The 10,225-nt window shown below is 40.9% G+C and overlaps 2 protein-coding genes across 2 annotated transcripts; both read left to right on the top strand.

The window, feature by feature from the left end:
• The first annotated feature begins 801 nt into the window (after positions 1–801).
• pym1 (PYM homolog 1, exon junction complex associated factor) lies at positions 802–5,086 on the top strand. Its single transcript, XM_058641818.1, has 3 exons — positions 802–1,114; positions 3,067–3,160; positions 3,618–5,086. Exons 1-3 carry the CDS (start codon positions 1,084–1,086, stop codon positions 4,120–4,122), a joined length of 630 nt encoding a protein of 209 aa, XP_058497801.1. The 5' UTR covers positions 802–1,083; the 3' UTR covers positions 4,123–5,086.
• A 767-nt stretch (positions 5,087–5,853) lies between these two features.
• On the top strand, positions 5,854–10,121 carry LOC131469110 (matrix metalloproteinase-19-like). Its single transcript, XM_058643970.1, has 9 exons — positions 5,854–6,067; positions 7,254–7,342; positions 7,428–7,558; positions 7,636–7,848; positions 8,396–8,641; positions 8,723–8,821; positions 9,337–9,501; positions 9,672–9,799; positions 9,882–10,121. The coding sequence occupies exons 1-9, from the start codon at positions 5,963–5,965 to the stop codon at positions 10,119–10,121; spliced, it is 1,416 nt and encodes a 471-aa protein (XP_058499953.1). The 5' UTR covers positions 5,854–5,962.
• The last annotated feature ends 104 nt before the right edge of the window (positions 10,122–10,225 follow it).

Raw genomic sequence — 10,225 nt, forward strand, 5'->3', positions numbered from 1 at the left:
CGTTGGACCGCCTTTAGCTTTGATTACGGCACTCATTCACAGTGGCATTGTTTCCATAAGCTACTGCAATGTTACAAGATTTATTCATTTTTCACCAAGATCTCGTATTGATGATGGGCGAGTCGGGCCACTGAGCAAAGCCTTCTCCAGCACATCCCAAAGATTCTCAATGGGGTTAAGGTCTGGACTCTGTGGTGGCCAATCCATGTGTGAAAATGGTGTCTCATGCTCCCTGAACCACTCTTTCACAATTTGAGCCTGATGAATCCTGCCATTGTCATCTTGGAATATGCCCATGTCATCAGGGAAGAAAAAAATGCATTGATGGAATAATCTAGTCATTAATTATATTTATATTATAATATTATATATTATTCAGGTAGTCAGCTGACCTCATTCTTTTGGCACATAATGTTGCTGAACCTAGACCTGACCAACTGCAGCAACTCCTTACCTATTTGCTTTTTTTTGCCAGGCAGTGTATATATATATATATATATATATATATATATATATATATATATATATATATATATATATATACATACAGTAGTATTTGTAATTAAATACCCAATACTTTAAGTTGATATTTTTCACATGTTTTGTTGCTACATATAATTATGTTCCATACACAAAGTTTTGATGTATGACATTTACTGGAAAGAGGAATATTATTGTCCGTTCTCAAGCTGCATAAAGCGTTGTATAGAGTAAAAAAGAAAAAAGCGGCTAAAGAGCAAAACCTGGCAACCCATAATCCACGTCGTCATTTCCGAAGGCGAAGAATAGGGTGCGTTTGATTTGTCGTCCGCTACCCCCGGTGATTGTACGCACACTTTGGCGGCCGTTGTTTGTTGTCCGGGGCCACAGTCTTTGCACTAACAGCCGCATGTTGTTGCTGACATGACAGCTTTCGCATGGTGGGAAGACACGTATCCACCGCAGATGTTTTAAATGTTGTATTTTTTGTACGGCGTGGGGTCTAAGTGAGCGGGAGGACATTTGAGGACACCGTTTACCCGTCCGACTGAGCCGAGCCGACCGAGCCGACCCGAGCGGAGCAGCACACTCCACTCCACCAAAATGGCAACCCCTTATGTGACAGATGAATCTGGTAAGGCTGCTGCATGTGCCAGACCTTTGTTTAAATGAAACATAACCACATTCATTAAACATGGAAATTACAATGGAGACCAAGTTGGATTTTCTCATTAGATTATGACAAATCATATCAGACATAGCGCCGTTGTTTTACAGCTAGCTCTTGCTAATCTTAGCCGACATAGCTAACGTTGTGGTATCCTCTTTAGCTTAGCTTGTTGCTATCGCACGCCCTCATGTAACTCACACTGTGTAGTGTGAGTTACATGAGCAAGAACACGTTCTCGTGTGCAGATGCGTGGCTTAAAGTTTTAATTTTACGTTTTGGACAATGATTCGACTGTTGATCGTGGCAGTTGGATAGCATGCAATGTAGCAACAACAAAAGAAAACTCAAATTAGCTGTTAATGTTGGATATTTATTGTGTTTTATGGTAATCAAACAGGCTTTGTATTGATGCATTTCATTTAGTGTTTTTTGTTGATTCTCAACTCCCCAAGCTCATTTCATACAGTATCAGCTCAAAAAAATCACAGGGTACACGATACATGGTACCAATAATATCACGATACACAACGATTCTGTGATAATCAATACATTGCAAGACAATCATATAGCAGTATGTCACGATATCTGTCTAACTGAAGAAAACAAAACGTCTTTGAAAAGTTCAAGTATTGAATGTGGATGGGGCATCTTATCCTGCTGTAAATTAACTTCCGCCCAAGTTTCCCTCATTTATTTGAGCAGATCCCTTAATTGGACCTGACCCAGGGTGGAAACTACTTCTAGTCTATCGTCTTTATTGTCATCATAAGGGGAATAGAAAGTTGATTGTTTTGCAGTGAATATTGACGTTTTACCTTCACTAACAATCAATCTACATTATAATAATCACAAAATATCATCAGAAAATGATGTTAATGTGTATATTGTCAATGTTTTGTTCTTGTACCTGCATATGTTTCGGTGTTAGGAGAGTACCACATGAATGTGTGTGTTCACATTCACAAGTGGATAAAAGTTATCACACACACATATGCATACACATGTTGTATAACAGCTTTCCTTTTAAGGACTCTACACTGACTTCCATTCATTTGGACAGCCTAAACAAAGGATTATCCCTGACCTCAACCCTAATCTTAACCTAACTAAAATTCAAACCTTAGCCCAACACTTAACCAATTTCTCAGAAAGGTTTTGGTCAGTGTTTATGCCAGAAAAGGTCCTAAAAAGGTTACACGCATGCACACACACACCAAACTAAACTAAACTAATGATGAAGTTTCACAGGTTAAAGCTTTGGTACCATAAACTCTCACAGGGCCATCTGGTGGTTTGGAAAATGTTGTGCAGTCCTTTCAAGACTGTATTACACCACCTCACCTCACTGACTTTATAATTTCAGCCTGGTGTGTAATAGAAGTCCAGGAAGCCTTTAGTGTGTGTGTGTTATTTATTAAAAACAAAAAAGTCCATGTTTAGGACTGCAATAAATAAATATTACATATTAGATGCCACTGTATTTGTAAAACCCTACAAAATATTCTCACTGACACGTTTTGTTCATTAAAAATAGATATTTAAAGATGTTTTTCACATGCCGATCAGCAAACAAATATTCACTCACCTGCTCATCCTCTACTTCTTTATCCTCCACATGAGGGTCGCGGGGTGGGGGGGTACAGGTAGTACACACTGGACAGTTTGCCAGTCCATCACAGGGCCACATTTAGGCAAACAGTCATTCTCTCTCACAACTACAGTCAATTTAGAGTGTCCAATTTACCTAATCCCCAAATCTGCACTGTGGGAGGAAACCGGAGACAATTGGTAATTGATTTACCTCGGAGGGATCAACAACCAAATTAAGCTCACCGTTGAAAAATTCATTCAATGTTATAGTTTGTTGTTTTATGCAAATAAATCAATGTCATTGAAAATGTTGTACATTTCTTCAGGGAAATACATTGCTTCCACTCAGAGACCCGATGGAACATGGAGGAAGACGAGGCGGGTGAAAGATGGTTATGTTCCTCAGGAGGAAGTACCAGTGTAAGTGCACCTTTTCTTTCCCTGTGGCTGTACACATTAGAGTTGCAGTTGGGAAACACTGATCAATGTTTTTCAACATTTTCTGAACCAAACCAAAGTAATTGAATGATCAAGAACATGATCATTAGTTGCGAGTACACAGAAAGTCTGATATCATGTGATTATGATATGATTAGTTGAACTTCTTTGAAAATGTTGATGGTTTGAAAATGTCTCTTTGAACTGTGGAAAGTTATAGCAAGATTTTGATTTGGCAAGAGAATTCTATTATATTTTCAATTCTGTGTACAGAATTACACAATACTATTGATACCTTTGGGACATGTAAGGTCAATTACTGGTCTATTTTTTGTCAAATAGACCAGGATAACATTTTTAATCCATTAGAATTGTCATTAAAATGTAACTTTGAGTCATTCTGATCCTCATTTCATTTTCTGTTTCTTGCTGTTTTTAGTTATGAAAACAAGTATGTGAAGTTTTTCAAGAGCAAACCGGACCTGCCACCTGGCATGAGCCCATCTGAGGAAGCTTCATCCATACAGCAGCAGAAGGTCCCCGGCTGTGTCGACAGTGAGGGAGCCGCTCTCTCTAAGTCGGCCAAGCGCAACATGAAGCGTAAAGAAAAACGAAAACAGCAGCACCAGGACGGAGACGCGGACATGGAATCGATAAACGATGCTGTTGAAAATGTGTCCATTTCAGACAGCGGCGAGTCTTCAAATAAATCGGCAGCGGCGGCCCCCGTCTCTCCTCCCGGCGATTCCTCGGCAGCAGCGGAAGATGCTGCCGAAAGAGCCAAGAAGATCAAAAACCTGAAAAAGAAGCTGCGCCAAATTGAGGATCTGCAACAGAAAGTGGACTCTGGGGAAATAAAGCAACCAACAAAGGATCAGTTGGAAAAGATGGGCCGAGCAAAGGCCTTAGTCGAGGAGTTACAGGAGCTGGAGTGTGATTCGTGAAGCAATAATGAACAGCAGAGTCAGACAGACTGAACATGCATACACACTGTAACAGAACGAAAAGGACCTTTCATCATCATCACAGTTTCCATTTAAAGATAGTCTATTTTATTTTAATCATGACCTCTGAAAGTGAACACAGGATGTTGACGTAGCAGGCACTACACCTTCAGGACTGACAGGTCTGTGGTTTTGTTTTTTTAAGACACAGATCTCTAAACGACATCACATGTCCTGCTCCTATACTTCTATTAACCAGGCCATTCACTTATAAACGTCTGTTTAAAAAAAAAAAAAAAAGGACCTCAGCGTGAATTGTTTTGTGCATGTCTGTCTTTTCCATTTTGTACCTTTCATACCATCATGTATCTCTTATACAGAAAAAAAACGAACAAAAAGATTTGTTGAAGAAAGCATATTTTGTTTTTCTGTTTTTAACATTTTTGTCAAAGATTGGACGGCCTCTTAAAGTCACTCTGTTGTACAGTCATTACATGAATTAAAGTTACTTACTGTGTAAAATGTTAAAATCTCATTGCTTTGCGGTTTACATGAATAACAGACTTATTTTGGTGTCATTCTGTACTTTTTGGTAAGTGGCCCTTCCTTAAAGCTGAGCCTGGTGATGTATATTTTACAACAAATCTTATAGAATTTCCAAAACCAGCAATGCATCAATCCAACACACATGCAGTATTATCTCCCAACAAACCTGTTTTTCTGTACCAGAGAGGCCCATTGTTTTCCACTCTTGCTATGAATGGCACATTCTTTACTTTTTAAGGATGAACACGTGGACTGTATTCACCGGGTTTATTTGAATCCCACAGGTCACTTCTGTGTATTCACTAAAATTGTATAAATCTGCCTGGAAGTAGTCTCAAAAATGCCCCAAATACAGTATTCTTGCTTCAGAGATGCTACAAACTATAAATGACCCATAAATAAAAACCCAGCAAATCTATACTTTTTGTGACTCTTTTGTTTTTTAAGACTGTCAACTTACTGTTTAACGGAGCATCTGACTCGACTTTGGGCAGTCGATGAACTGACACCACTAAAGGAGCATTTTAATTTAAAATGCTCACATTTTATGAGCGGAACTCCTACGACGCTACAGCAGAAAAGGAGGTGTTCACTGTCCCCACTGAGACAAGTGTTGGAAGCACTGGTTACATGGGGGCGTCATTGTTACTCCATGAATGGGCTCCTACATTTTGGAACAATATAATTAACTGTTGTTTTTACGGAGGAAGTGTGGTTAGTTGTTTTCTTCCGAGCTTCATTACAGAAAGCAAAGAATGTCCAGATGTATGTATCTTCTCACACAGATTCATCGTAATGGAGCAACAGCGGCAGTATTTCTGTCACGCAATCTGGAGAATGATCCATATTTTATAAAGTTGTGCAGCTTAATTTTTTCACACCACATATAGTTGACCGTAAAACTCTTCGTTCCGCTTCCTTTGACGTAAACAAACTTAAATCGGAAGTTCTTTGAGGATAAACACTCGCGTTGACAGACGGCTCTGAATGATTGTGTAACAAGGCGTGATCGTGATGTGAGTGTTCCAAATATGTATTGTTTCTTTTGTCATCCACACATTCCTTGTTAAGAGCTCACAATGTGGTTTTGAGGAGGCAGGTCCCGAACAGATAAGTGACGGTATAAAAAGTGAATCCACCAGCATCAGGTTTGACACAGAACTCCCTGAAGGACAAATCCACGGACATACATGGACCTGCAGTGATGCTTAGAAACATCAAGTGAAAAGGTCCAACTTGATGATTGTGGATTGCACTATCTCTCATTAATGGGACAAGACCCAAACCAGAGGAAATGGGATTTACACTGGATTTAATGATGCTTCTTCTTTTTGTTGTTGTTGCGGTGAAGCAAGTTTCATCTGTTTCCCCGAGCAGAGAAGAATTTACAGAAGCAGTGGTAAGGAAATGCAGGAAGCTGCGTTGTAATACATGTAATACATAATGTCAAAGTTCAAAAATGTTCTTGTAGAATTTGCAAAGAAAGATTGCATGAAAATAGTATTCAATCATTATTTTGAGGTTTCATCCAGTTGTGATTCTACTTTTCTTTTTCGACTTTCTTGTGTTTAAATTTTTGAGCTACCGTAACCCAAAAATAATCTTAAATTCTATGCTTACTAAATGTTTTATATATTTAGTGATATATTTGATATACTATTTCAAAAGTGTTCCTTGATAATAGTAAATTCTTTAGTTCTTCTCATTGTTTTGGGAAAAAGAATTAGTGTGGCACTGCTATAATAACCAACCATTCCCTCTGATAATGTCAATGCCAAATAATACTGTCCATTCTTGTTAACAAAAGCTGGCATCTTGAAAATTAAGTGCAATAATTTTTTCTAGGCGTTTACAGTTATGTCCCAGCGGTGATCAATAACATCCATTTCTATTCTCACTCAGAGAGTTTCCCTCACTGTCAACTTGGCCCTAATACTCTGTCGTATATCCAAAATCACTACAGAACTAAATCATTTCTTCCTTAGACCAAAACCCAGATCCACAGAAAATTTGACATATACAGCACACAGTGGGGGAAATAATTATTCGATCCTCTGCTCTTTGGCATCAACTCGACTCGCCTTGTTTTTTAGAGGCAGAGAAATGCTGAATGTGACCCCAAGAACACATCCCCACTGTCAAACATGGAGGTGAAAACATTATGCTTTGGGACTGTTTCTCTGCTGAGAGCATGGCAGGATTTCACCGCATTGAGGGAGCGATGAACGGGGCCACGTACCATAGAGTCTTGAATGAGAACCCCCTAGCCTCAGTCAGATCACTGAAAGTCTTCCAGCGTGAATATGACCCAAAACATATCCTGAGATGACCACAAACTTGGTGATGGACCACAAGAAACGCTGACCTGTGCTCTGCAAGGGTTTCTCCACCAAGTACTAAGTCATGTTTTTGTCTGGATTTCTTTGTTGATATTCTGTCTCTCTCTGTTAAAATAAAACTACCATGAAAATACAGTTCATTTATCGAGATTGGGATTGTTTATTTACACATGTTAAAATTAGCTTCATTTAAATACTGGCTGTATGTGAAAGCATTAGTAATGATCCAAAGTGCCCTCTTTCCAGGCATATTTGAGGAAGTATGGCTATCTGCACATTCCACTGGACAATAAAGGCCCAAACCATCCACCCGAGGCAGTAGCTGAGGCAGCGAGGTGACTGCATTTCACATAGAGCTGCATTTGCCTGCGCTGGACGTGTGTTTGCTTGTTCCATTATCCATTTTTCTTTGATTGTCAGAATCTTTCAGAGAGTAACAAACCTGCAAATATCAGGGAAACTAGACTCAGCCACGCTGGCAATGATGAACAGACCTCGATGTGGACTACAGGACTTTTTCACTGACAAATCTCTCAAATATCGAGTGTTGGGTGAGTAACTGCACTCATATGACATATGTGTGTTTTCAGAGAGCTGCATGACGTTGACTCATTTCTCCGCTGAGCAGGTCATTGGCGTAAGAAGATGCTGACCTACCGCCTCTATAACTACACACCAGACTTGGGTCAGGGAAAGACCCGCGTGGCCATCCAGAACGCCTTTAAGTACTGGAGTGACGTGTCACCTCTGAGGTTCAGGGAACTGCAGCAAGGAAGAGCAGACATCAAAATCTCCTTTCACAGGAAAGATAAGACATGTCCAGTTCCCTTTGATGGTCGAGGTAAGAGGGTGTATTATTACACTGATGTAAAAGCTGCAGTAGGCGGGTTCATGACCCGAGGTTATCTCTGCATCACTGAAACTCTCTCCAGTTTTGTATTGTTTTATTGTCTTATGTTTCTTTGCAGCATAAAAAGTTGCTGCTGCAGTAATTATCTTTCCACTGAGGCTTTCTCTACATGGAAATAGAACTTTCTCTTTTTTGACATATTTTACTCCCATCACGTCCAAATCACGTTCGGTGTGAACACAACATAAGGGAGGAGGATGCTATTCAAATAAAAAAAAGGTACAGGAAACCAAACTAAACCAAACTAAAATACAAAACAAGAATAGCACTCCTAGGTCTGACATGGACAATAAATATTTAAATTAAATTAAAACACAGGTCCAGGCCTTCAACGTGAGTGCACAGGCCACAGTGCCAAAACAAATCCTTCCTACTGCACCTTTAAAATGAACAAAGTGATCCCGCAATGTTTTCTGATCTCAGCGATACTTGGAACAATGTCAGGTGTGTGTTTCAAGTATGAGTTCTTCATCTTTAGGTCACATTTTAGCCCATGCTGACGCCCCCGAGTCAGGCATTGTGCACTTTGATGAAGACGAAGTGTGGACAGAGGGGAGGAGCCAGGGCTCCAACCTGAGGATCGTTGCCGCGCATGAGATTGGCCACGCCCTCGGCCTGGGCCACTCACAATACTACAGTGCACTCATGGGACCTCTGTACAATGGATACCGCTCCAACTTCAAGCTCCATGCAGACGACATACGAGGGATTCAAGCTTTATACGGTAACGCAAAAATACAAGTGTGTACGTGTGTATGCTCTTTGAAATATTAGTCACGCAACATGCAGCGCTGTTCTCTTTCAGGAAAGCCAAACACATTTCCTCCACCCAGAAAACCAGCGGCAGGAGGTGGAGGAGCTGTCGTAGATCCCTGCAAGGCCACTTTGGATGCAGTTTTATTAGGTAAAGCAAGTCGCAATAAAGTGGGACGTTGGGGGCTCCAGGCAGGAGGGATCTGTGGAGCCCCACATCATACCAACTCTGTCTCATTTTTTCCACTCAGCTTTTTGCTCCCTGACTTTTCAGACACACAAGTCCATGACTCATACTTTGCCACTCTGCAATTATGAAGCAGAAAGCTATAATGGCACAGGCTGTGTGACCTGGCCTTGTTTCAGATCTCAGCAGCCGATCATAGAAGTCGAGGCAGTTCTCACAATATTGCTGCATGTGGACTTCACAAATCACCAGCTGGTCTTCTGCTCCTGGAGCCAATCGGCTTCAAGTTTGACAGTTTGTGCATTCAGAGATGGTGGAGATCATCATTTCACCCGGCCTGACGATTCTCCTCTCTGTAAACGCTAGAGATGACCGTGTGTGTAAACTTGTTTGACAGTAACAAACGTCACATGTTCAGCAACTTCCTCCTTCTATGAACTGTATCTACAGATAGTGTTTTCTGTGTCTTGTCCCTGCAGGTCCTCTGCATAAGACATATGTTTTCAGTGGCCAGTACGTGTGGACAGTGTCCAACTCTGGCTACAGTTCTCTCACCCTGATCTCTGCACTGTGGAAGGAGCTGCCCGGGAGCCTCAATGCAGCTGTTCACTCTCAGAGGACTGGCAAGTCCTATTTTCTGAAAGGTGGATTCATTTCATAGTTTCAGAATTACTAACCCCTCCGACCGGGGGGGTGGGGGGGTGGGGACGACAATGTACCATTCTGGCAGGATGTGAACATTTTCTGGAGCTTACAAATTTACCATCCAGTTTTCAGCAGCACATTTGTCTTCTCTCCAAATGCACCCTCACAGGAGACAAAGTCTGGAGATTTACAGGCTTCAAACTTGACCACGGCTTTCCCAGACGCTTGGTCAACATCCCTGCAAATGTCAACTCAGCCTTGTACTTCAACAAGAACAAAAAACTTATATTTTTCAAAGTAAGATTTACAAAGCAAGCATTACTTAAATGTTTAAATGCAGTTTCTGTAAATTAGAATAATAATATACTCCTTGTGTTAGGGATCTGGATACTGGCAGTGGGATGAAATGGGTCCAACGGACTTCAGTTCATATCCCAAACCTGTTGGACAACTCTTCCATGGGGCACCAAGTAACACCGACGCTGCCGTAACATGGACAAACGGTTATGTATACATGTTCAAAGGCACGCAGTACTGGCGCGTGAACCACAACCACCAAACCGTGGACAGGGTCTATCCTCAGAACACTGCTAAAAAGTGGATGCAGTGTGACGACTGAGCCACCAGAGGTCACCAGGGGTTCAAGATAAACCTTATACTCTTCACTGTGAATGATGCTTTTTCACTGTGAATCATACTGTATGACTCACTTGTGTGGTGGTG

Source organism: Solea solea, chromosome 11 (assembly GCF_958295425.1).
Source record: "Solea solea chromosome 11, fSolSol10.1, whole genome shotgun sequence".
Taxonomy (NCBI): Eukaryota; Metazoa; Chordata; class Actinopteri; order Pleuronectiformes; family Soleidae; genus Solea; species Solea solea.